The 27,960-nt window shown below is 40.6% G+C and overlaps 1 protein-coding gene across 1 annotated transcript in view; it reads left to right on the top strand.

Annotated features, from left to right (window-relative positions):
* LOC109916311 (neuronal PAS domain-containing protein 2) overlaps window positions 1-27,960 on the top strand; it is a 131,700-nt gene that overhangs the window by 96,558 nt on the left and 7,182 nt on the right. Inside the window, exons 13-21 of the mRNA XM_048597984.1 lie at window positions 216-363; window positions 1,695-1,779; window positions 1,998-2,118; window positions 2,412-2,518; window positions 3,666-3,758; window positions 8,147-8,293; window positions 12,806-12,931; window positions 15,288-15,469; window positions 22,257-22,349. Coding sequence (XP_048453941.1) covers window positions 216-363; window positions 1,695-1,779; window positions 1,998-2,118; window positions 2,412-2,518; window positions 3,666-3,758; window positions 8,147-8,293; window positions 12,806-12,931; window positions 15,288-15,469; window positions 22,257-22,349 — 1,102 coding nt within the window. The remainder of the gene's footprint in view (window positions 1-215; window positions 364-1,694; window positions 1,780-1,997; window positions 2,119-2,411; window positions 2,519-3,665; window positions 3,759-8,146; window positions 8,294-12,805; window positions 12,932-15,287; window positions 15,470-22,256; window positions 22,350-27,960) is intronic.

Raw genomic sequence — 27,960 nt, 5'->3', positions numbered from 1 at the left:
CACCTACCAATGTTGCCAACCTCATATCCCTCTTTTATTGCCTTCATATATCTCCTGATTCAGCTGTGGCCAATATATCACCGAAATACAGTGCTAAACAATTCTTGGCATTTCAAGTTATCTTAAAAAAGACACATCTTTTAAAAAGTTTTTTTTATATTTGTGCATAATAATGACATGCTAAAAAAATGTAGACATGCTTTTTGATTTTACAGTGATGCAATTTGGTAAAGGGAAGTCTTGCTGTTATCGGTTTCTTACTAAAGGACAACAGTGGATCTGGCTGCAGACCCGCTACTACATTACCTACCATCAATGGAACTCCAAGCCAGAGTTTATTGTGTGCACACACACATTAGTGAGGTAGGAAAAAGTTCATTGACTGGAAGGTGTAATAATGATGGAGAAAATTTCCTTTGGGTGTTACGTCTAATAAACGCCATAAGCAGGTAGACATTTTTGATATTTCCAGCAAAGTTGCCCATCAATTATTTTTGTATAATTCTTTGAATTTGGTAGAGATGTTGAACATAGGGAAACTATGCTTACAATATCCCTAACAATATCTCTGCCTGTGCTGGTCGCAAACAAAGCTTTTCACTGTACATTGGTAGATATGACAGTAAATCACATCAAATCAATTCAAACACAGAGACCAGAGTAAATGCCTATACCTGGTCATTAATTATAAAATAATTATTGATAATATTGAAATTATTCATAACATGGGGTCAAAATAACCAAAAACCTACAATTAGATCTAATTACAGTTGAAATAAGCAAGATTGTACACTAAAAGTGTAAGGAGTATTCACTTTGGAAAGTGAGTAACAGCAAAACCATACTGTCATCTTCCAGTGTAGCAGATATCATTGTACTAACATAACAGTGAAAGTTAGAGAAACATAACACAGTGTTAGTTGCACAGCAAGCAGTCTGTGTCTTGGCCTTTGATGTTCAAGGACACCTGATTCTGGGCACTTGTATTTTTTCAAGGTTGCTTATCAGTAAAGGTAGCCTGGTGAAATTGCTCAAATTAACCAGAGCACTAGACAAAATCAGTCATAAATGCTTTTTAGTAACTTGTTAATTAGAATATTTTCTTGATATTTTTCTTCTTTGTTTTTCTTGTCACAGACTGTGTGTTGGTACTAGCGCAGAAAGCAACTTTGTACAGTGGAATGCAGTTTGCAAGTAGCCAGCAAGCATTCAGCACTGGTTAACTGAGTTGGCTGGATGGCTGATCTGTTACACACAGTGATGGCAACAACAGAGGTTCAATTCTTGTACCAGCTGAGGTCTCCAGAAGTGCCGCTTTCCCAACCTGACTCCTTGCTTGAGGCTTGGGGGGCCCACAGGTTAAGCACACTAACAGTTATCTCTCTCCAGTGAGAGAGCAGCCTCTGAGACTGTGGCAACATTAATTGATTCCGAGCCTTCAACTCAAAAGAATGTGCTCCTTCTACTTTGCTGTCCATGTCTGCTTGCTGAATGGAATTATCAGCCTCAATGATAGGTAGCACTGGGATTAAAACCCGTGGTTTCTGATTGTAAAACAATCAATGAGTCTCTTGAGTTGATAGGGTAAGTTATGATTTGTATAACAATTCCAGCATCCAAGTTATATGTTTATTCAACCTTATTTTCATTGAGTTTTCTTTCCTTTTCATTGATTTCTTATAAAATCACCGCAGCTATGCAGAAGTTCGAGCACAGCGTCGAAAAGACATCAGTTTGGATGATAGCTCTGCAGAAGTTGTTGGTTCTTCGTTGCTTAAGGTAATAGGAAAGATTAATTTATTTACAGTTCTGGGAATGCTTTAAATGCCTGTTATTGTGAAAGATTCTGTAGCCATTTATGAAGGCCATTGTTAAGTCCATTTAATATTATTTGTGAACGTATTGAAAACAGTCACAGTTAATATTGCAGGTACCATACTGGAAAATAATGATTTGCGCATACCTGTCATATATTCTACTGTTATTGTTCTGTACAGGGACACAACTTAAGAATTGATACGCAGCAACACGTTGAGGTGCTCCCTGGCAGTCCATCACCTTCTTCTTCATCTCGGAGTTCACACAAATCATCTCATACCTCGGTGTCAGAATCTGCATGTAGGTGTCTTCTTTTTTCATGTTGACTTTGGAAACCTTAAGGATTAACTTTTCCATTTTGCGATGTTAGCTGCCTACACCTTTGGAAAATATCCATGAAGTAAAATTCGTAAAATGCTTCAAATAGGTGATCATGATGCTTTTCTTACATGGATTCTCCCCCCCCCCCCCCACCCCATTAATTATTGAATATCTATAATCAATGTATTAATCTGGTTCTGCTCAATTAGAAATTGTGTGTTGTAGCTTGTAGAAATTTTGACCATCTCTATAAATTCAAATTTCTTTCTCAGCAACACAAAGCAAACTACTGTCAGAGACCAGTGGTCCATCCTTGCAGACAAAAGCAACAGTACAACAAGATGTAGGAATTCAGCAGCATCCACCCACCAGCAGCCAGGTAGGGATTTGCTATAATGTAGTCACTTACATGCTGATAAATTACTGGTAATTAATGATAAATCCATTGTCATTTTAAAATGACCAAATTTAAATTGCTGGAGTGATAGAGGAATTTGCACAATTAGAGATTTTTTGCTGAATTCATGGTTAAAAATGTATCAGCACCTCCATTGACTAAGAATTTTTTTTTAGCATTACCTTTGGGGCCAGGAGAAGGAGTGTTAGATTCCACAAGAAAAGTTTAAATGTTTTGTTGCCTCCTGAAATTCCCACCTCAGTTTACACAAGTGCCACCAACTCTTCTTTTGCTACTTGCCAGTGACCTTATACCACTTGACATCTGTACTCCCATCCAGAAGATGGTGCTACTGCATTTGGGCCACCAACTAACACAGATGATGGTCTGAGATTTAAAATGTCCCTGGCTACATTTTGCCAAAATTAGGGAAGTTTGCTGATCACCAATGTCCTCACTCACCTAATTCCTACCACGAGTTAAAATCAGGGCATAATTTTAAAAATTTTCTCACAGAGTGTCATGAGTCTTTGGAATTTACTACTTCAAAAGACAGTGGAAGCAAAGTCTTTCAGTATTTTAAGGCAATGAAAGATAAATTCTCGATAAACAAGTCGGCAAAAGGGTATCGGCATAGTTGGAAGTGTGGAGTAATCAGAGCAGCCATAATCATATGAATAGTGCAAGAGGATTAAAGGACTGAGTGGCCTACACATGCTCCTAATTCATATATTTGTATATACGTTCATATGTATCAAATTACACAGACACACTATAATCACATAATGTGAAATAAAAATGGTCGTGGTTTCAGAATAATGAGACTATAAGTCTAAACTTATTATTTGAAAATTATTAATCTTTTATTGTCTGTATTTAATTGATTTCTGTTACAGAAATCCTATATTTATCTATCAGTTCACAAATAATTATTTGAGATTCATGACCTGTCAATTTACGCTTTCCTGCAAACTACTCACTGCTTTTGACACAGATTGACTTCAATAGAAACCCTTCACTATGTTGGATGAAATAGATGAATGCTGTTACAGTGGAATGCTCTGGCCCATTTTAGTCACTTCTTGTTCAGTTGTGAAAAACAAAGCCAATTGTAACCTTTCTTTTGCAGTCTTCTTTAATGTCGGAGCCATCTATTGATCTACTGTCACAGGAGTTGATGCCCCAGGCTACTGTGGTCAGTCAGCCTGCATCGATGGCACAGGTTAGAAAATAGCTATACTTCTATGAATATATGTCCTTCCGTTTCCCTAAAACCTGGTTCAGAATCTTCAAACAAATTGACAAATAAGACAAGCAGAAATTAACAACGCATGTCTAATGATACTTTCAAATTTAGAATTTTAACATTATTTATTTGATTTCTTGCTTGATTTTCAAGCTGCTTGCTTTATTCTCTGCCTTGACCTTGTTATTGTGAGAGTAGGCAAGTTATGTGCTCCCTGCCTCTTCCTGAGCTGTTACTCCACCATCTATTAGTTACTACATTCTGTGACTTTTTTAGGTTTATTTCTTCAATTCCTTTGTGGATTACCTAACCTGTATATGGACAGGATCTAAATGTCCTATTTTAAAATGTGATTGCACTTAGTGATATATCACAATGGAATGCCAGTACACCTTTAATTTTCTGTTTCAATTTTCTCTTTAAAAGGTCTGTATCAGCTAGAATTCCTTACTTGCAGACGCACAGACTTAAAGAAATCCAGCATGGTTTTGTTTAGATTAATGGCTGAAAATGTCCATCCTTTGGGCAGGCACTGAAAATAGAGGTACTGGCCAGATTCTGTTTTCCTATTATTAAATTCCATCAGGGTTGGGCAAGGCCAACCCCGAGAAACCATGCCTTTCACAAATATGATCAATTAAACTAGTTAGGCAATTCATGGAGAGTTCACGGAGGACCAGGTTAACATTTTGCACAGCCTGCACACTGGGCCGGGTGCAGAACAAGTGCTTGGAGAGAGCAGCACAGCACCAGTTATGACCATCCCAAGATATTTGGTGAGCCCCATAGAAGGGAGAATGTCTCAGAGGCAGTGGCACACAGGTGCCTTCACTGTACACACATCGTAGGGACAGTGATGACTGCTTGCTCAGGCAATGAAGAGAATGTTACTCTCCTAGTATCACAAGCAGAAAAGATCAAGGGACAGGCTTCCAGGCGTAATCGGCTCGACTATTGAAGAAATTTGTCACAACCTATCTTCAATGCAAAGGATGAAAACTGGCGAATGTATTTGGTGAAAGCAGCAGTTTTCTGAAGGACATCATTTGAAAGACAGAGATGGTTGTGTATGTCATTTGGTACTTTTCATCCACTGGAGAAATATTAAAGCAAACAGTAAGAGATGATCAATGAGTGGATGTGATAGCCAATAGGGTGGCACAGTGGCACAGTGGTTAGCACCGCTGCCTCACAACCCCAGGGACCCAGGTTCGATTCCAGCCTCGAGCGACTGTCTGTCTGGAGTTTGCACGTTCTCCCCGTGTCTGCGTAGGTTTCCTCCGGGTGGTCCGGTTTCCTCCCACAGTCCAAAGATGTGCAGGTTAGGTGGATTGGCCATGCTAAATTGCCCGTTGTGTTCAGGGAGGTGTAGATTAGGTGGGTTGTAGGGGGATGGGTCTGGGTGTGGATGCTCTGAGGTTCAGTGTGGACTTGTTGGGCCGAAGGGCCTGTTTCCACACCGTAGGGATTCTGTGATTCTATGACCTGTTGTCTATGGTTTTGGAGATACAATGGAAGAAGCCATCGCAAACCATGATCAGTGTCTAGTGAGACTGATAGAGACAGGTCATCAGACAAGCGTGAAGCTGCACAAGGAAACACTACAAGGGAAGATGGCTGAAGTCAAGTACGTTGTTCATATACTGATAGCGAAAGAACTTTGCCCTGATCCTCATAAAGTGTGACTTGCAGGAGAGATGCAGTGACAAGCAGATATGAAGGCAATTGAATCACTTGAAGGATTTTATATAGCTGAGTTCTTGCCCAATTTGTTGTCAAAGTGTGAACTTTTCTCAGAAGTTCATTGCAAAAGAATGTTCTGTTTTATTGGGCACAGAACAAGAAACAGTTTTCACTCACATCAAACAACTAGCATTGACAGCACCAATGCTGAGGTACTGTGATGTCAATGACCAAGTCACCCTGTAGTCAAACAGGATTTGTGCAACTCTCATGCAGCAAGGACAGTCATTTTCATTTATATCTGGAGCACTCACTGAACAACACTACCCTCAGGTTTAGAAGGGACAAGTTGGTGATGAAATCTGACCATTTCAAAGCCACTTCAAAGTATCTTTCCTAAAATGTTTCTGTTGCTTCAAAGCTCTGCAAAGAATATTATGTAGTTTGCAATGATACAATTAGGAAGTGAAGAACAAGCAAGGGAAGCAGGTTACCTTTTTGACATGCTGAACTCTCTTTGAAAGAGTTGATGACATTAGCGTAGAATGTGAAGAGTGTAAAGTGCATTGAGTGCATCATAATATGCTCTTCAAGTCATCAACACAGCAAAGGTATTGAATCTGACAAACAAGCATCTCGCAGATCGTGCAAACTGTGCAAGCAGATGAAACCCTTCAAGTGCTACCAAAAACTTAAAGAATGGCTTGACACCATCAAAGGCACCCTTCTTACAATAAAAAAGTATTGAGCATACAAACATCAAGTGTTGCATAGGATGGCATAATTTATAAAGAAACTGGAGTCATTATCCTGAAAAAGATGCAAAGAAATGCTGAGGTGCATCCATGCAAGGTTTAATAAATTAAATTTAATCTAAGGAAGGCAAGAGAAGTACTCTGTTGACCAAACATGAGAAATGAGATTATGGTTCACATTACTGGGTGCAGTGCTTGTTAAGAAAATCAAGCCAAGCAAGTTACAGAGCTGTTCATGACTCATGGCATCCCTGGCAAATGAAAATGGGTTAGCCTGGAAAGGACAAATCGTTTTCATTTATGCAGATGGTCTTCTTTATAAGAACGTATGTGGGTCACTTGGAACTGCAAATGGTGGTGCAACTTTTTTTTTCTACAAAAACAAGGATGTTCGGAGAAATGCCTTTGTGCTCTATGGCTAATGCACATGTGTGCATGTGACCTCTGATGTTACTTTTAAAAAAATGTTTTAAGACAGTCACAATTTTTACAAACCAAGTGGAACGTTAACCATCAAGTTGCATGCCGAGGAGAACTAATTTCCTCTTCGAAGGGATGGAACTCATGGAAAGTTTATGACCAAGGGGTTGCTAGAATGGGCCTGGCTGCTGGAAGTCATTATTTTGAAGAGGCTTTCAAAAAGCACTAGAACACTTGTCCTGGTGTGTCAGGAAGAAGGGAGTCTGCTGAAAAATCAGGAAGAGTGAGATTAAGCTACAAGACTACATATCTGCTGTGAACATAATATAACATACAAATGGTTCTTGACATAATTTTGCATGAGTTATTAGTTTTCAATTTTCTGTTTTGTACTTTGGTACATTAGTTGTTTATTAAGTGATGTTTGGTCCTTGTTGATTTTTAGCTTGCTTTTTACAAAAAAAGTCATAAGACATGAAATCTTTTCGTCAGTTGGTGGGAATATATATATATATCTCTTCTTAAAAGTTATTGTTCTGAACTGAGTTCATAACAGTAATGACTTACCCTTTATGTGACCCCGAGATGGAACCACAGAGACATGACAAGTGAAAGCATCTGTTCACCACGATTGCCAATGAGCATGCCATTGGGCTCCATTGAGATGGTGGTTAATCTCATGGACAGCTATATATGACAGAACCCACTTGGACGGCCCTCCCTTCACAATTGATAGCACCAACCAAGGACTTAGACAGTTACCAAGGATGATGAGGGTACCCCCTGCCCCACCTTTCGCAGGACACACACTTCTCCCAAGTTCAGGAACAGCTCACACCCCAGGCTCCTCAACTAGTGTGTCTTCTGGATGTTGAATACTCACACAAGGCTTATCCTGATGATCTGAGTAAAGAAAGTAATTAAACCTTTCCCTGCACTGGATACAGTTTGTACTGACCATACTTCAGGTGTGCCTGTAATATAGTACTCTCTGCATCTCCTCTGGAACACTTGGCACACTGGTCCTGGCGTCATTGACATTTAATGGCAGGCACAGTAATGAGGTACTTAAATTCAGCCTGCCCTTTCTCAGACCTGTTTCTGTTCCTGTCCCGATAACCACTAATTAACCATCCAACCTACTTTCCAACCAATTAACAGTTTTCCTCTGTCAAAATAGGAAATAATAACTGCTTCCCCCATTACACTCAACAGTGTTTTGGCTAATAATCTGGAATGATCCTTAAGTTGATTTCTTGATTTTGAAAGGATAATCTACCCCGTTTTTGAAAGGATAATCTACCCTGTTTTTCATTTACACAACTCTGAATGGTAGAAAACTTTAATTAAGTATGAATAGTTCTGAAGGAAAGGTCTTGCATTACATAAGTGATGCTTGATTATTATATTTAGTTTGATAATTGCATTTAGACACGACTGTTCACATCAGTTGTATCGAATTTACTGTTCAGCATTTGTAAAATTACCTGTTGTTATTCAAACCAGTTCCCAGCACAGTTTGACGTGATTCAGTCTCTCAAGGATCAGCTTGAACAACGTACCCGCATTCTCCAAGCAAATATCACATGGCAGCAAGAAGAACTACAAAAAATTCAGGAGCAACTGTGCATGGTGGATGACTCAAATGTACAGGTAAGAATATACAACAAATGCCTGAAACATATTGGCAAATCATTAAAAGGTGGGATGTTTCAGGGTTTAATTTTGTAGTCCAAAAGGTATTCAGCCCTTTCCTATTTCAAGATCCATTTTTTGCCTAAATTCTGAAAAAAAAGCAAAATAATATTAATAACTTTGAAAGTCAGGACAGAATAATTTCTTTGCGAGTGGAGTTTCTCAGGTGCTTCAGCGTCCTGTTTCTGTTGAAAATAACGAAGACTGAAAAATTATTGCATAAGATGTCAAATAAACTGTCAGGAAGAGTGACGCTGACTTTCTGAGAGTTTGACCTTGAAATATCTAGCTACAGAAATACAGGTTTCTTGCTGGAACCTCAGATAAACTGGTGCTGTTGTGTTTATGCAGGTAAAGGTAAATCATTAAAATGTGGTGTGTCAATTTAAGCAATCTAAAAGTCACACTCAGGATGTTTACAACAAATTACCAACAAAATGCCATCTGGACACTTACAGTAAACTGTAAAATTCATGCCACACAGATGCCAGGCAATGACCATCTCCAATCTGATTGTCAAGAGACAATCTGACCAGTGCACCTTGACATTCAATGGTGTTATCATCAGTGAATCCCCCGCTATCAACATCCTTGGGGTTATCATCAACCAGAAACTCAATTGGATTTGCCACATAAACAAAGTGGCTACAAAAGAAGATCAGAGGTTGGGAATCCTGCAGTGAGTAATTCACCGCCTGACTCCTCAAAATCTGTCCACCATCTACAAAGCACAAGTCAGGACTGTGATGGAATGCTCCCTACCTACCTGAATGGGTGCAGCTCCAGCAGTACTTGACACCATCCAGGTCAAAACAGCATGCTTGATTAATACCATATCCACAAGTATCCATTCCCTCCACCACCCTCCAGTAGCAGCAGTGTGTACTATCTACAAAATGTACTGCAGAAATTCACCAACAATTCTCAAATAAAACCTTCCAAAGCCACAACCACTTTCACCTAGGGTATAAGTTCAGCAGATATGTGGGAACACCACCACCTGTAAGTTCCTCCCAAACCACTAACCATCCTGACTTGGAAACATATCACCATTCATTCACTGTCGCTGGGTCAAAATCCTGGAATTCCCTCCATAAGTGCATTGTGGGTCAACCTACAGTTTGTGGACTGTAGTGGTTCAAGACAGCAGCTCACCACCACTTTCTCAAGGACAACCAGAGATGGGCAATATGTGTTGTGCAGCCAGTGACACCCACATCCCACAAGTGAATAAAGAGAAACATTTTGCAAAGACTATGCAAGACACAAGTTAGACCACTCCTGGAATACTGTGAACAGTTTCAGGTCCCTTGTGTAAGGAAATATATATTGACATTGGAGGCAGTCCAGAGAAGTCACCCTAGGCTGATCTTCGGTATGGAGGGTTGACTTATGAAGTGAGGCTGAGTGGCATGGGCCTGTACTCACTGGAGTTTAATGGAATGAGAGAAGACCTCACTGAAACATAGAAAATTCTTACGGGACTCAACAGAGTTGTTGAAGAGTCAAGGGCAAGAGGGCATAAACTCAGAATAAGGAGTTGCCCAGTTAGAACATCTCTCAGAAGGTGATGAACTGTGGATTTCATTACAGCAGAGGGCTACATAGGCTGGGTTGTGAAGTATACTCAAAGCTGAGATAAATTTTTCATCAGTAACGGATTCAAGGCTTATGAGGAAACAGCAAGAAAGTGGCATTGAAAATTATAAGATCAACCATTATCTCATTGAATGGCAAAGCAGACTCAATGGGATGAATAGCCTATTTCTCTGTCTTATGGTTATCTCTTAGTCGTTTTCTGCCACTCTTTATGCTCTGGCCAATCATCTTTGTGTGATTATATGATTTTCTTCCCTGAAGTTTGACATTTTCCTTAACTTCTTCTTAACTCCTTAACTGCCCTCCCTTTTGAAATTTTTATTTTTATTTTTATTCCTTTGTTCTGTCATGGAATGTGGTTGTCACTGTAAAGGCCAGCATTTTTTGCCCTACCCTAATTATACTTGAACTGAGTGACCTGTTACACCAGTTGAGAGGACAGTTAAAAGTTGACCACATTGTGGGTTTCGCATCACATGTAGGTCAGACAGGGTAAGGATGACAGATTTGCTTTCCAAGAACATGAGTGAACTAGATGTTTTTTTTTCTCCCTGACTATCATTGATTACATGGTCGCCATTAGACTAGCTTTTATAAATTCCCCAATTTTGTTGAATTCAGATTTGATCATCTGCAGTGGAGAGATTTTTTATTCTCTCACAGTATGTGGATTTTACTGGCTGGGCCAGAATTTGTTGCCCATCCCTAGTTGCCCTTGAGAAGCTGGTGGTGAACATTAGCCTGGATTACTAGTCCAGAGTAGACTAGTACATTACCAGTATACCATCACCTCCTCTGAAATATCTACTGTATTTGCTTTTCTACTGATGTATCCCATTGCCCAGTGTCCCTGTTCACTTCAGATAGTTCAGTTTTCATGCCCACATAGTTTCCCTTATTATTTATCCTGACCTCACAATCAAGAGATTTGAATTTGAAATTTCATATTAAGTTAATCTATATTCCATTTCTGAGCTCAATTTACCCCTCTGTTGTCATAGGGCTGAGTAATTCAGACTGGATCCTTGGCTAGGATTTTGGGAAATTGTCTATTGGAATTTTCCAGAAAGTCTTGGGGTTGGAGCTGAGAGCATGAAAGCATATACATCTCAAGCTCAGCAGGCAGATGAAGATAGACTCTGCTATGAGCAGAAGAGAAGCTGTAGATGTGAAGCAAAAGGGCTGTCAGGGGTATTTCTGATTTGGAGCTCTCAGCAAGAATACAGTGAAGCTTTAAGTTTGAGCTTAGAACTCTGCAGTCATGAGGCTTCAAAGGAAATTTGGACAATTGCTTCACCAAAAGCTTGTGGAAGGATCCCCATGAAATTTCATGCCTCAGAGAATAGCTGGAACACTGAGAAAAAAAATCGAAGGGAATTTTGGAGGACTATGGCAGACATTTAGGTCGATCCCAGAAAAAGTAAATGGCTTCTTATCAGGCTTTTGTAGGTTCAAAAACTTTTATGGGGGAGTTGCAAGGAAAAAGGGAAGGTTCAGTTGAGAATATTAAACTGAAGTATACGTGATCGTGCTTTATTATCTACCATACTCATCCAGACAAGTGAAGAGTATCCTATCTCACTCCTAATATGTACCTTGTGATATATGTAATTTCTTGTGATTTTCACAGTGTGGCACTGTGTCTGGATTGAATGTAGTTATGTTATTGAAATTTCTGATTCTAGTCATCAGGTAGTAGAGTGGGGGAATTTGTGACAGTGTTATTGGCCCTACCTGACACCCAGGATGAATGGGTTCAAGTCCCACCTGCTCCAGAGGTGTATGCTAGTGTCTTTGAACAGGTTGATTAGAAAATCTTGCAGGAACACAGTAGAAAGCTTCGCTTTCTGAGTGACAGTTTTTTTTTATCATCCACGATACAATGTATGAAATTGCAAACCAGTTTTACAGAAACATGTTTATGAGTCTGTTACACATGGCACACAGAGGAAGTGCATAACCTGAGAAATTAGAATCTTGCCCTACAAAAATATAACAAAAATTACCATCTTAGCTGACTTCTGTTAATATCCGTAACAGCACTGTGGGGTGTGCTTACACCATATGGACTGCAGTAGTTCAAGAAGGCAGCTCATCACCACCTTGTCAAAGACATTTAGAAATGGACAAGATAGCTGGCTGTGACACATTTCACAAATGGAACAGAAAATTCAAATAGGATTTAAGATCTAAAAATCACAAAAATATGGTTCTCATAGCTCAGTCCTTTGAGTTTAGGAGTTGGGACATTACGTTGAGGTTGTATAGGACATTGGTGAGGCCTCTTCTGGAATACTGTGTCCAGTTCTGGTCGGCCAGTTATAGGAAGGCTACTATTAAGCTGGAGAGGGTTCAGAAGAGATTTACCAGGATGTTGCCAGTTATGAAAAGCTTCAGTTATAAGGAAAGGCTGGATAGGCTGGGATTTTTTTCACTGGAATGTAGGAGGTTGAGAGGTGACCTGATAGAAGTTTATAAAATAATGAGAGGTACAGATAGAGTTGATGGTAGTTGTCTTTTCCTTAAGATGGGGAATTTCAAGACCGGGGGCACATTTTTAAGGTGAGAGGAGAGAGATTTAAAAAAGACAGAGAGGTAAATTTTTTACACAGAGGGTGGTTTGTGTGTGGAATGAACTTCCTGATGAAGTGGTGGATGCGGATACAATTACAACGTTTAAAGGACATTTGGATAAGTACATGAATAGGAAAGGTTTGGAGGGACACAGGCCAGGAGCAGGCAGGGGAACAATTTAGTTTGGGATTATGTTTGGCATGAACTGGCTGGACCGAAGGGACTGTTTCTATGCTGTATGTCTCTATGAACCTATGGTTGAACATCTTTTTTAATGTTTGTTTTTCCTCCTTTCAGTTACTGTTGCAGCAGCCAGCATCTATCAGCCTGAGTCCATTACAGTTTCAAGAATCACAGCAGCAAAAGCAGCAACAAGTGGGTCTTATATCGCAAGACCGGGATCTCCCCAGTAAACAGTTCCAGGTACCAATAGGATCAACATAATAGAACCAAGTATAGTCACAAACCAATGAAAGTATTAGTTTCGAATATGAAAACATAAAATGTTGGAAACGCCATAGCAGATCCATCATTGCGCTAGACTCTTCATTAGGAATGGGAAACTGAAAGATAAGTGGTAAGTTAGGGCTGAACAAAGCAATAAAACTATGAATCCCTTTAGACTGGTGATTTTGCTATACATAGGCCTTGTAAGGATTCTTCCGTTCACATGGAGAGAAAAACACAAGACAAATAAATGCAGTTAGCAAAGGTGACTGTGTAAAGTTTACAAGATATTAACTGAGCAGTTTATTGACGGTGGTCTGGAGGATGTAGGAGGTGGTACCCTCACCAGCACAATCTTTGAGAGCCCCGAGAGAATTAAATCCCCAGTTGGGAGTGAGAGACCTGTGCTGAGCCTCCGGACTCCACAAGAGACAGTTCATTCCAGAACATTCCCAGCTGGGCATAAATCTCGCCCTCCTCTCGGCCAATCAGAGGGCAACAGTTCTCCATTGCCATCTGCGCCATTGGGATAGTGACTGCTGCAGTAATGCATTTGGGCTTTCACTAAGGATCACTGTTGCATCTGTGGGGAAAGATGAGCCGGGGTGAGCTGGTGGGTGTGGAGAGGGCACCACTGACAAGGTCAGGGAAGATTTTTGGAAGGTTAGCAGTTTAGCTCTCAGCAGCTCCCTCTCCCCAATCAGGCCCTGAGTACCTTTGAACAAGGACCTCCACAGTATGTCAGGGCTTCCCTGAATGGCAAATACCATCTATCACAGTACGATGAGGCACTTAAGTTAATTACTGCCATTAATTCTCATTTAAGGGCCTCAATTATCATCCAAGCAGGTAAGCCATCCTCCGTCTGTCACATCCAGAATGAATTTCCAGGGAGGTAACAGGAGATTCATCTTTCAGATTAATGCTTTTTTCAAATTGATCAAATAGCATCGTTGCGTCTGTACTCACCTCCAGATTCTGCCTGAGCTTGTGCTCCTTCTAATCCAGTGTTGTAAGTGTCAGTATTGTTGGGTTAGTTACATAGCTTTTGATTTCACACTGTTGCTATATGCTCATGCAGAGGGTATCCAAGGAACAAAAAGGATTCAGTGTTACACTGTCTGCCTTGGTCAGCAGTTTGTTGTTACGAATATGAGCGAGTTGACTTCAAGAGCTATTGCCATCTTTCTCCACGTGGCATGAAAAAGGTTATTTAAAAGCATCCATTCACTCAAACCTAGAATTCTCTCTCCTCAGGTTGATCAAATCAAGGAGAGTTTGGCAGTCAGTCTCACTGAAATTTTGAACTTTTACTCTGCCTGTCTACAGTTTGCATGAGGTGCTTCAGTGAAAAGTATTCTTAAAATGTTAGGCAAATTGTCAGGAGCTATCCAGTACAGTTATCTCACAGTGAAATTTTTCACTTCCATGTTTGTTACTCTGGTTGCTGTGGCTACAACTTCTGGAACATAATAGAATAGAATCCCTACAGTTTGGAAGCAGGCCTTTCGGCCCATCGGGTCAGCATCGACCCTCCGAAGAGCATCCCAACCTGACCTACGCCTCCCCCCCACCCATTGCTATCCATGTAACCCTGAATTTCCCATGGCTAATCCACCTAGTCTTCACATCCCTGAACACTATGGGCAATTTAGCATGGCCAATCCACCTAACCTGTGCATCTTTGGACTGTGGGAGGAAACCAGAGCATCCGGCAGAAACTCACACGCACACACAGGGAGAACATGCAGACTCCACTCAGACGGTTACCCGACCCTGAATCAAACCCAGGTCGCTGGCGTTGTGAGGCAGCATTGCTAACCACTGAGCCACCGTGCCATCCCTAGTTAGACTCACCAATGGTTTTTCACAAACTACCATATTACATGAGGCTTAAGCTGGCAATATTAGAGTGCTTGAGATGAATAGAATTGATGTATGTCAGGGAAAACAAGGTAAGCCCATGGAGGAGAAAGGAATCAAGGGATAAACTGATGCAGAAATGTGAGAGGAGGTTTGCCTGGAACATTAACATTGACATAGACCTTGGGACAAGCAGCTTAACTGTGCTGTAAGATTTGGTATAATTCTATATTATGGATACGCAAATGAGCTGATTCACAAGCTTCTGGAAGTTTCAGCTTTCTGAGCATAATTAGGTGCAAATACAACACAACACACCACATGAAAATTTGAGAGATGCCTATCTAGGTCTGTGATATTGCTGATACAATTATTTAATGCATTTCACACTAAACAGGGTTTTATTTGCTAAACAGAATATTTGGACTTGATTTTCTTGCTCAACAAGACGTTTTTAATGTTTTTGTAGAATGCTAAGATGATACATGCTGGACGTGTGGTACAGACCTCCCTGCCCAATTTGTCCTCTGCGAGCCTGGCATTACATTTCAGCAGTCCTGTGATGTTCTCTCAGGCCCCGACAATGGCAATCCAAAGTGATGGCACCATTGGTCATTCAGGTCCTAACTTCGGTCATGACAGGCAACTAAGGTAGTAGCAACTTTATTTCATAAGTTACAATGAATGTATGAATAATAAGCTTAAAGAATTAACTTTAGGAAGATATTTCTTATCTACCAGAGTTGTCTATCAGAAAAACATGAATTTTAGTCATATATCTGGCATTTAGATGGTAATTGTGATGGGAAATGCCAGTGTTGAACTGGGATGGAAAGGTCAGAAGTCACACGACACCGGCTTATGGTCCAACAGGCTTATTTGAAATCGCAAGTTTTCAAAGCACTGCCCCTTCGTCAGGTGAGGTGAGGAGAGGCACACAGGCACAGAATTTATAATCAAAGAGATCAAAAGGTCGTACAAATGGTGTGAGTGGAGTGTCGACAGGCCAAATAATAAGTCTCTGCAGGGGATCAAGAGTGTCAGATGGTGTGTGTGAAGTGTCAACAACTGAATTGCAATTGAAGGGATGACCTATTATCTGATTAATTGAGACAGAGAGATAATTATAAAAAATTAAAACAAGGTGGTGCCGGAGACAAACCAAATGACTGGAATAACATCGTTGTTACAGTGTGGTGCTGGAGGAACACAGCAGGTCAGGCAGCATCAGAGGGGTAGGAGGGTCGATGTTTTGGGCCTAGACCCTTCATCAGGACTGCTATCTCTGTCTGGAATAACATGATGAGTATAAGAGTTGCATGCCAAGGGTCTAACCAAAGTAAGAAGTAATCCAAAGCTGTACAAACTAATTAAGGTAAGGTGATGGTGTCAAAAGAAAACAGTAAGGAATATTTACAGATACACAACAGTATGGTGGGCTCATGGTGTATTGGTGAGACCATGCAGACGCTACAACAATGGATGAACAGACACCATGCAACAATCAGCAGACTGGGATGTTCCCTCCAAGTTGGGGAACACTTCAGCAGTCAAGGACATTCAGCTCCTGATCTTTGGATAAGCATTCTCCAAGACCGCCTTTGCGATACACAACAACACAGAGTCGCTGAGCAGAAACTGATAGCTAAGTTCCGTACCCATGAAGACGGCCTCAGCTGTGATCTTGGGTTCATGTTGCACAACAGATAACCCCACCATACTGTTCTGTATCTGTAAAATCTTCCTAGCTGTCCTGTTTTGACACTATCACCTTGATAACTTGCTATGATCTCTCTACCTTAATTAGTTTGGATTACTTGTTACTTTGGTTAGACCCTCAGCATGTGACTCTTATACCTATAATGTTATTCCAGTCATTTGGTTTGTCTCCAGCACCACGTTAGTTTCAATTTTTTGTAATTATCTCTCTGCCTCAATTAATTGGATTAAAGGTCATCCCTTCGCTTATTATTCAGCTGTTGACACTTCACACACACCATTTGACACTCTTGATCCTCTGCAGAGACTTATTATTTGGCCTGTTGACACTCCACTCACACCATTTGTATGATCTTTTGATCTTTCCATTTATAAATTCCGTGCCTATGCACCTCTCCTCACTTCACCTGACAAAGGGGCAGTGCTTCGAAAGCTTGCAATTTCAAATAAACCTGTTGGACTATAACATGGTGTGGTGTGACTTATGATGTTGGCATTTAGCTGGCAGCTAATTAGAATGTTTCCCTTTTACTTCTGGAATGAAAGTTTCAGTCATTAACCTCTTTGGTTTCAATGCCAATTTTCAGTGGTTAAGGTTTAATAGCACAAAACAGACCAATGTTTCAGGGAAAGTTGCTAATCTCAGTAAATATAAGGCCAAGTTTGCAATTTAAAAAAAAGCTTTCACTGGTACAGCAAAAGTGATTTTTTGTGTCATTTCAAACATGATGCTGGGGGAGATAATAGGGTGTTTTATGTTGTATCTAGTTGCTCTATCTGTCTTCTGTGAATGATTGATGCTGATACATTAGCCAAAAATAGAAAGTACTTTCCTGGTACTTTAACTCAATTATCACATAATTGTGAAGGGAAAATATGAATTGAGTTTTACTTTTAGAAACAAAGGAGCAGAGAGACAGAATGATTAGTCACCCTCCATCACCATTGGTTACAATAACTAATCGGTACCAGTCATGATCTCTGTTGCCAGAGGGGAACCCATGAATGTAATGGAGCAAAATCCAGTGATCTTTCTGCACAAGTGCTGCAACAGCTTCCAACTGAGGGAGAAATTAAACAGGGAGAAATGCCCTAAAGAGGAATGGACCTGCAATCATTGCAAGTGTCGGCAGAAAGGTCTGCTACATTGGTTAGGGGAAATCAAAGCATTTATTACCACTGTGCTGCGCCACATCAGTCTTTGGGAAAGCAATAACAGAGGCAGACAGGAGCAAGGATGCCAGGTTCCCACTGACATTAGCTTAGAGTGGGTTGGGAAAAGTGCAGTCAGAATGTAGCAGACCTATCGCAAATGTGGAAAGGGAAATTGAGTTGATGTGACTGTCAGCGTAGAACTCAATATCTGTTTTCTTCCACAACCCTGACCACTTTTAGGCAGTATAACAAAGGACTATCCAACCTTCCAAGTTTATTATTAACATAGAAAAATGTCAACTGCTAACAGTGAAGTGCTATGTTTGTAAGGCTAATGGTACAGTGACACAACTCAGTGAATATCTTTTGGATATTTGTATTCTACTGTTCATTTCTTCCGCTCCTGAAGTTGCTGTGCCAGAAGAATGATCTATTGTGCCACAAATCTGATATCCTATCAATTCTAATGTGATAAAAAAATGTAGTATCGTGAATTAGCACACCATGAATTTTCTACAGTACTAATACTTTTTCCACACCATACATCATACATCACCATTCATCAGAGCGGCTGGTACAGTAAAGAAGAGAGCAAGTTAAATAGTCAAAGTAAGCAAGAGCAAGGTAGAGAATGAGGTAGGACTGATAAATTAAACTGCATTTATTTTAATGCAAGCGGCCTGACAGGTAACTTAGATGAACTCAGGACATGGGACTGGGATATCATAGCTATAACAGAAACATGACTCAGGAAGGGCCAGGACTGACAGTTTAATGTTCCGGGGTATAATTGCTGTAAGAAGGATAGAAAGAGGGGCAAAAGAAGAGGGGGAATGGCATTTTTTGCTTGGGGATAACATTACAGCTGTACGTATTCCCGGGAAAATGTCCAGTGAAGTTATATGGGTGGAACTGAGAAATAAGAAAGGGATGATCACCTTATTTGGATTGTACTATAGGCTCCCCAATAGTCAGCAGGAAATTGAGAAGCAAATTTGTCAGGGGATCTCAAATATCTGTCAGAATAATAGGGTTGTAATGGCAGGAGATTTTAACTTTCCAAATGTAGACTGGGATGCCGTAGTATTAAGGGCTTGAATGGAGAGGAATTTGTTAAGTGTGTACAGGAAAGTTTTATTATTCAATGTATGGATGTACCTATTAGATAAAGAGCACAACTTCACCTTCTCTTGGGAAATAAGGCAGGGCAAGTGACTGAGGTGTCAGTGGGGGAGCGCTTTGGGGTCAGTGACCATAATTCTATTAGTTTTAAAATAGTTATGGAAAAAGATGGACCTGATCTAAAAGGTTTTAGAGTAGATTTGTAGCTTGGGTTGTAGCTGTTGTGGTTGATTGGCTCGCCGAGCTGGCTCGTTGTTCTGCAGACATTTCATTACATCATCAGTGCAGCCTCCGATGAAGTGCGGTTGTGTTTTCCCGCCTGGTATTTAAACGCTGCTGTCCATTGAGTTGGATTACCTGATTTCTGGTTTTCCTTCGCTGTGGAGTATATATAAGGTCTAGCTCTAAGTGTTTGTTGATGGCCTTCTTAGTGGAGAACCAGACCTCTAGGAATTCCCGTGCTTGTCTCTGTTTGGCCTGTCCTAGGATCCTGGTGTTGAGTCCGAATCAAGCTGGTGGTTTTCCTTATCCATGTGGCTGGAGATGAGTGAGTATTGGTCGTGTCTTTTTGTTGCTAGTTGGTGTTCAGTTCCTAGAGGCCTGGAGCATTAGAGGCTGAGGGCTGAGCTTATAAAGGTTTACAAAATCATGAGGGGTGTGGATAGGGTGAACAGCCAAGGTCCTTTTCCCAGGTTAGGAGAGACCAAAACTAGAGGGCATAGGTTTAAGACAAAAGGGGAAAAATTTAAAAGGGACCTGAGGGGTAACTTTTTCACACAGATGGTGATGCCTGTATGGAATGAGCTGCCAGAGGAAGTGGTGGAAGCTAGTACAATTACAACATTTAAAAGACTTCTGGATGGGTACATGAATAGGAAGGGTTTAGAGAGATGTGGGCCAAATGCTGGCAAATGGGACTAGATCAGTTTAGGATATATGGTCGGAATGGACAGGTTAAACTGAAGGGTCTGTTTCTGTGCTGTATAACTCTATGACTCTATGAAGAATATATGAACCTGAACAAAGATGTCTCTATCAGCAGCCAACTGAAATTCATTCTGATATACTTAGAAATCAGGTTTTGCTGTAATCGAACTCGAAACACTGGCTGTTCAAGTGATTGGGCCAGAACTTTTTGCCAAAATAGTAGTGTGGCTAATGATGATCACTATTATTTATGCATAAGTTATACAGCAACTTCAGTAAAGGAGCAAATGCGCAGCTAACTACAAATATTGAAAAGTGACTTGTTACCATTAAATTTATAAAATCAGCATTTCTTTTGCTGCCTCATGTTTGAAATGTATTGAAAATGATGCAGTTGTTTTATTTTTATAGAATAGAATCCCTACAGTGTGGAAACAAGCCCTCTGTCCCAACAAGTCCACACTGACCCTCAGAGCATCCCACCCAGGCTCATCCCCCTATAACCCACCTAATCTACACATCCCTGGACACTATGGACAATTTACCTAAACTGCATATCTTTGGACTGTGGGAGGAAATCGGAGCACCTGGAGAAAACCCACGAAGACACGGGGAGAATGTGCACACTCTACACAGACAGTCACCCGAGGCTGGAATCGAACCTGGGTTCCTGGTGCTGTGAGGCAGCAGTGTTAACCACTGAGCCACTGTGCCGCCCCCAATTTAGATACAAAATAAACCCATTGCAAAGATTTTGGACTAGTAATTGCAAGTTAAAATACCCTTCTTGCCTAGAAAAATTACAAGTAAGCAGCTCAATTTCTTAAAACTGTTGGAGATTTTAAAAATACCAAATTTAACTTTTTCATTAGCTTTCCTTTTCTATCTCATTTTCTCTCTAAATCTAGTTGTTTCTTTTCCTCTCTTTAATCCTCTTTCTGCATCTGATTTGACATTGAGTTTGCCTGCACTAATTTACATTACTGTCTCAGTCATTGAGCTGTTTATTTCACAATCTTTCATTTGGATTGATTGAGGACGCACATTTCCTTCTCCAGTTCACTTAATTCCCAAGTGTATATTGCTTTTCACCGTGCTGCCATCAGCTTGCATTTCCATCACTTGAGATGCAAAACCTAAATGCACATGAGATTGGAGAGGTAATGCCGTCAAGACTGTGCCCACCAAGACTTTGCCTTTCCCAAGAGTCCATAACAGATCTTTCTGCCATGATAAAGAACAAGGTGAGCTCCAGTTTTATTGGGTGGTCATCATGGCCCAGAATTCCAAGGATCCATTGGAGACACTTGTGGTATTTCCCAAAAAGCCACACATTACTGCATCAGCGTGGTGGTGGAGTCCCTGTTCAGAAGGGCCAGGCAGTAGATATACTGTCAAACTGTTGAATGGCCGTCAAGCTGAGCGAGCCTAAAGAATGGGCGCAATCGCTGGACTCCCCCAGATGCGAGATGTCGTGGACCATATGCATATGACCATCAAGGTTTACACAGAACAGCTAGGAGATTTCATTCACCAGAAGGAATTTCATTCTATCAGCATGGAATTGCTTTGCATCATTGGCCAGTTATGAGCTCATTGTCCTTGCAGATGCACTTACACACTCAAGCACTCCCACTTAATTCCAGAAATGCTATAAGGCAGCTCAAATTTAATTCAGCCGTCCTTGATTCAGCTTTAACTTCCTTGTAGAGGGTTCATGTTTTAACGTACACTTTATCTGTTTATAATAAAAGTTTTAAAGAGAATTTTAATTAGGGAGAAACCACGAGAAAAATCCCGCAAAGCAAATTCAAGCCATGTGAATCCCATAATAAGATTTTTATTGTAATGTGCTACAAACACCCTGCACCAGAAAACAAAACATGCAAACTGAGATTTGGAAAGCTGCCATAACAGTTGCAGGCTAAATAAATTGTTAGGCAAAGGCTGTTCTGTTGATGCCTATGAATAGATTTATAAGTCAGCCTATTTCTGGCATGAAATCCTGGAAGAAAAATCTGCATTCTATGAATGTTATCTCAGCTGCATGAATATATTAGTATGAGGTTCTCACTATTTCTGAAAGGAGCTTTCTGAGACAGATATTTTGTCCATAGATTAGATTGTGTAAATATTTTTCGTTCATGTTTCTGGCCAGTAACTACCATTTGTGGAGCATAACCAATGTGTTCTTTCATCTACTGCAATATGGTGATTTAATTTCCTTTGAAAATTAACTGCAGTCTGAATGGGACTTAACTTCAAACTTAGATATATCATATTCACATTAAGTTGACCAATCTCACAAATGTAATCCACTGATATTTCTAGACTCGGAGGGAATACCTAAGAATAGGATGCATGGATTAACATTTGCAAGTAGGCATTAAGCACATATATTGCTTTTAAGCACAACTTATTGATCAATTGCAATAGGGATCAAATACATTCTTGTTGTAGTAAGTGCTAATGTGAAAATGTGAGTTTTTTTCATGGTTTGCATTTTTCTTTTAAGGATGTTGCTTAGTCAACCCATTCAACCACTGATGCCTATTACGTGCCACAACAGACAACCCACAGAATTCACTACTACTGGACAACAAGCTAAGTATGTTAAAACTATTTAGGGATCTGGATGCCACAGTTCTCTTCATCACAAAATTTTCTATGTTATGGCTTCAAACATTCACATGTGACTGTTTGGTTTGGTTTTAAAGATGTTTTGTAATCCAAAAATTATAGCAAGGTTACATTTATGGCATTCCCAGGTGCAATTTAAAGGATACATATATAATTTAACTAAATGATATGTTATCGTACAGCAACTCAAAGCTATAAAATAAAGTATTATTTATTGTAGAGTGCAACCTGGAAAACCCCATTTTATCTAATTCCACCTTCTTTGTTGGTTGTGCAGATAAATTTGTTCTGCTTGTCAAGTTCATAAGGTTTCAATTTGCAGAAATCACATCGTATAAGTCTTAAAAGAGTCCATTTTCTGGTTGTTATTTTATTGGATCAAATTCTTTCCAGCAGGTGTTATCAATGTTTACTCAATTCTACATATTCTCCTGGGGCTGGATTTTACAGTCCCTCTTTGGGCAGGTTTACGCGTGGGTGGGGAGTGTGGAGCACATAGAATACAAGGTGTGTCCAGTCTACCACCTTCCTGTGAAGCCCCCAGTTGTCCCTATACTGCAGTAAGTAATGGGTACCAAAATCAGCAGCCCATTCGTCATGTTTAAATTAATCATTAATGGTCAATTAAAATCTTCAAACTTGTTACCAAACCATCATACGGTTGGATGGGCAAGATTGAGTCATCCAGTGTTTAGGCCCAAATAGAAAAAAGTCAAGAAGAAAGGGGGGCATATCAATCACCGGGGGTTGGGGGGGGGGGTGGTAGGAGCTGTGCACATCAAGGGCAACCCCCACCGAAAAATGTTACCCACCCCATCGTTCCTTCCCGCCTGCCCTCCAAAACCAGACCATTTACACCCACAACCTCCAATAACACCCCCCAAACCCAGCCCCACCCCATCCCCCGACTCCCTAAGCCCAACTTACCTCGCTCTTTGTACATTTTTTTCATGGGTGTCCTTGCAAACCTGGCAATGCACACTGCCAGATTCTATTGCTGCTTGGACTGTTTGAATCACCAGATAATCAGTGCTCTGGAGGTCAGGCTTCCTCCCATAGAGGAGTGTAAGTCCCACTTTCTCCTCGTTCAGGACTCCTTGATTCAGGTTCATTGACTCCTGGCCGACTTTTCTGCTTGGCAGTGAAATGTTGACCTTGGTTTCACTGTCAAGAGTTATTCCTGTGAGCAGACTCTGCATTCTTTGTGATCAGGTGATTGTCCACAACGCCAACTGTGTAGTTGTACAAAAGTGTGATCTGGAAATGTAATCATGATTCCTTCTATGTCGTCAAAGGCACTTCTCCAACCTTCTAAAAGGTAGACTGATGAAGATTTCAGTGCAATTATGGTAGATACAAATTAACAAATTGTTTTAGTTTACACACAGCAAGATTATACAACCAGCAATAATAAGGAATTTCAACTTCCCAGTGTTAACTGGGATAGACAAACAGACAAAGGCTCATAGAAGTTGGAATTTTTTTTCATCTATCCAGGAGACCTTTTGAAAGTAGCATGTAGAAATTCCCACAAGAGACAGGGCAATGCTGGAACTAATTGCAGAGAGTGAAGCTGGTCAGCTGGTAGACGTGTCACTGAGAGAATATTTTGGTGAAAGTGATCACACTTAGTAAGATTTAAGATGGTCATTAAAAAGACAAAAATGGACCAGAAATAAAGACTTTAAAATGGGGTGTGTCTGATATTAATATGATCAGACTGGATCTGGTCAATGTGGCCTGGGAGCTGCTACCTGTAGGAAAATCTACATTGCAGCAGTGAGAGTTATTTAAAAAGGAAATAATGGAAGTGCATGGCTAACATATTCCTGTAAAGGTGAAGAATGGGACTAAAAAGTTCAGAGAACCCTGAATATCAAGGAATGTATAAAGACAAAAAGGGAAGCTTATTGCAGATAGGAATACTGCTGCGAGTAACTCACTTCCTGATTCCCCAGAGCCTGTGTCACCATCTACAAGATACAAGTCAGGAGTGTGAGGGAATACTCCCCACTTGCCTGGATGAGTGCAGCTCCAACAACACTCAAGAATCTTGACACCATTCAGGACAAAGCAGCCCGCTTGATTGGCACTACATCCACAAGCATCCACTTCCTCCACCACCGATGCTCAGTAGCAGCAGTGTGTATTCTGTACAAGATGTACTGCAGAAATTCACCAAAGATCCTCAGACAGCACCTTCCAAACCCACGACCACTTCCATCTAGAAGGACAAGGACAGCAGATACATGGGAACACCACCACCTTCAAGTTCCCCTCCAAGTCACTCACCATACTGACTTGGAAATATATCGCCGTTCCTTCACTGTCACTAGGTCAAAATCCTGGAATTCCCTCCCTCACAGCATTGTGGGTCAACCCATAGCAGATGGACGGCAGTCTTCAAGAAGGCAGCACACCACCACCTTCTCAAGGCAACTAGGGACAAGTATTAAATGCTGGCCAGCCAGCAATGCCCACATCCCACAATTGAATAAATAAAAAAAAAATCAGCGCACCAAAAACCCTGAGATAACAAGGTGTAGAGCTGGATGAACACAGCAGGCCAAGCAGCATCAGAGGAGCAGGAAGACTGACGTTTTGGGCCTAGACACTTCTTCAGAAAACCCTAAAACCCTAAAAACACCAAAAACCCTAGCAACATATAGAAAATGCAGAGAGTTCCTTACAAATTAAGTTAGATAAGCAAAGTAGGGGGGCAGGGGTGCATGAAAAAACGGTGGCAGCTAAAATAAAGGAAACTCAAGAGGCATTTTGTAGATATAGTAGAAGCCAGAGGATAACCAGGGAAAGTGTGGAACCTATTAGGGACCTAATCAGCAAATTATACGTGGAGTCAGAAGACGCAGGTGAGACTTAAACGAATGCTTTACATCTATATTCACCATTGAAAAGGACGTGTAGGTATATAAATCAGGGAGGAATACTGTGAAATACTTTAACAAATTACAATTGAAAAGGAGGGGGTATTATCCGGATAAGAGTGGATAAGTCCCAGGCCTGGATGAATTGCATCCCAAGCTGCTTTGGGAATCAAGGAAGGAGATTTCATGGGCCCAGACATTCATTTTCAAATCCCCTCTGGGCACAGGAGTGGTGCCAGAGGACAACTAACATGGTACCATACAAGGGTAGTAGAAATAAACCAGGGTACTATAGACCAGCAATTCTAAAGTCAATGGTAGGGAAGCTATTAGAAAAAATTCTGACGGACTCAGAGAGACAAGGATTAATCAAGGATAGTCAGCATGTCTTTCTCAAGGGGAAATCATGTCTGACAGGTTTGTTTGAGATTTTTGAGGAGGTGACTGGATGTGTGGATGAGGGTAATGCAGTGGATGTAGTTTACATGAGCTTCAGTAAACCTTTTGGCAATGTCTCACATGGGGGACTGATCTCGAAGGTAAGAGTCTATCCGTTTCAGGGCAATTTGGCAAATTGAATCCAAAATTAGCTTTGAGGCAGGAGGTAGAGGGTGATGGCTGGAAGTTGTTTTTTTGTGACAGGAAGCCTGAGTCCGGTGGTGTATCACAGGGTCCGGTGCTGGGTCCCTTGCTGTTTGTTGTGTACATTAATGACCTAGACATGAATGTAGAATGTTTGATCAATACATTTGTAGTTGACACAAAAATTAGTAGTGTAATAAATAGTGAAGAAGAAAGCTTTAGTCTACAGGATGATATAGACGGGCTGGTCAGATTTGCTGAACAGAGGCAAATGGTATTCAATCCTGAAAAATGCGAGGTAACTCATTTTGGGAGGATCAATAGGCAATGGAGTATATAATGAATGGCAAGATTCTATGAAGAACAGAGGATCAGAGGGACCTTAGTGTGCTTGTCCAAAAATCCTTAAGACAGCAGGACAGGTCAGAGGTTAAACAAGGCATATAGGATTCTTTCTTTTCCTAGAATAGGTATGGAATATAAGAGCAGGCCGCTTGTGGTGGAGCAGTTTAAGACTTTAGTTAAGCCATAGCTGGGGCGCAGTTCTGATCACCACACTATACAAAGGATGTAATTGCACTAGAGATGGTGCAGTGGAGATTCATCAGCATGTAACCTGGGCTGCAACATTTCAGCTATGATGAGTAACTAAATAGACTGGGTTTGTTTCGCTTACATCAGGGAAAGCTGAGGAGGGATCTAATTGAGATGTCCAAAGTTATAAGGGGCATAGATAGGGCAGAAAGGAATAAATCTTTCCCCTTAGCAGAGGGTCAGTAAGCAGTGAGCATAGATTTAAGGTTAAGTGGAGGCAGTTTAGAGGAGTTTTAGGGAAGAATTGTTTTACCCAGAGGGTGGTGGGTATCTGAAACCCACTGTCTGAAAGGATGGGAGAGACAGGAGCCCTCACAACATTTAAGAAGTATTTAGACAATCACGTGAAGCACTGTACCATACAAGGCTATAGGTCAAGTGTTGGAAGATGGAACTAGAGTGGATAGGTGTTTGATGACCAGTGTGGACACAATGGGTCAAAGGATCTCTTTCCGTGCTGTAAATCTTTAGAACTCTATGACGAGCATAGGAGGGAGGATTGGTGGCAGCACCCCACGTCAACTACAAGTTGTTGGTCTTAGGCATCTTATTTAACCTGGTGATATTGGCCTATTCAAAATACAACTGTGCAGATCTGGCTCCCATTGTGAGGAGAACAAACCCAGAAAAAGCTAAAGGTAAAGAGGAAAAATATTTTTTTGCAGAGAAGTGTTGCCTCTTTAATTGCATTCTGCTTTAAGAAAGGCTTAGCCAGTCCGTCAGCAGCTAAAAACATTTAAACAAGCATCAGGCAGTGCAGGATCATGAACGCTATAACAGTTAGGACTGCACTTGTCGCAAAAAGGCAACCAGAGCAGAGGGAAGAAGTGTAGAAAAGGTCAGTGAGTGCAACACTATGGCAGCAAAGAAGCCAATCTGAGTCAAGAATTGGTTGAGGTACAATCAGATGTCTGAGCTCTAGCAGTAAGTTAGATTCTTAAGTGAAAAGGGTATAAAACATATCTGAATAATGAAAAAAAGACCAGACTGGGAATTTGGAAAAACAAAACGGAAATACTTACCAACAAAATGAGTGGTGCTGGCTTGCAATTGTGAATGGGCGCCATAAGATACGGCTGCAAAAATCTAAATGGAACAGTAACTTTATAATGATGTCTGGACTATCTGGAAATTTGAAACAAATTTCAACATCATAGGTCCACTGCAGAAGTGGATTATGACCAATAAAATATTTCAGCTAAAACTTGGCTACATGTCATTTTCACCAAGATGGAAACAGAGGTTTGAAGAGCTTGTTATCCAATCAGAAGCAGAATACACTGTAGATGAGATATGGGAGAAAGACCAGAGATTGAGTATCAGTCATTGTCCTAAGCCAAACTGGAAAGCAAGAGCTGTAGTACCCCCATAAAGTCGCTGCTCTACTTTAATAGGTATTCATTTATAATTTAAGTTTCCTGAGTTAGCTCGCCAAACTGTCTCCTGTGGCCTAAATAAATAAAGTTGCAGATGAACAAATAAATATTGGAATTTAAGTTTAAATTGTATCCTAAAATG

Source organism: Rhincodon typus, chromosome 6 (assembly GCF_021869965.1).
Source record: "Rhincodon typus isolate 14 chromosome 6, sRhiTyp1.1, whole genome shotgun sequence".
Lineage (NCBI taxonomy): Eukaryota > Metazoa > Chordata > Chondrichthyes > Orectolobiformes > Rhincodontidae > Rhincodon > Rhincodon typus.
This window is presented reverse-complemented; position numbering and strand designations above follow the sequence as displayed.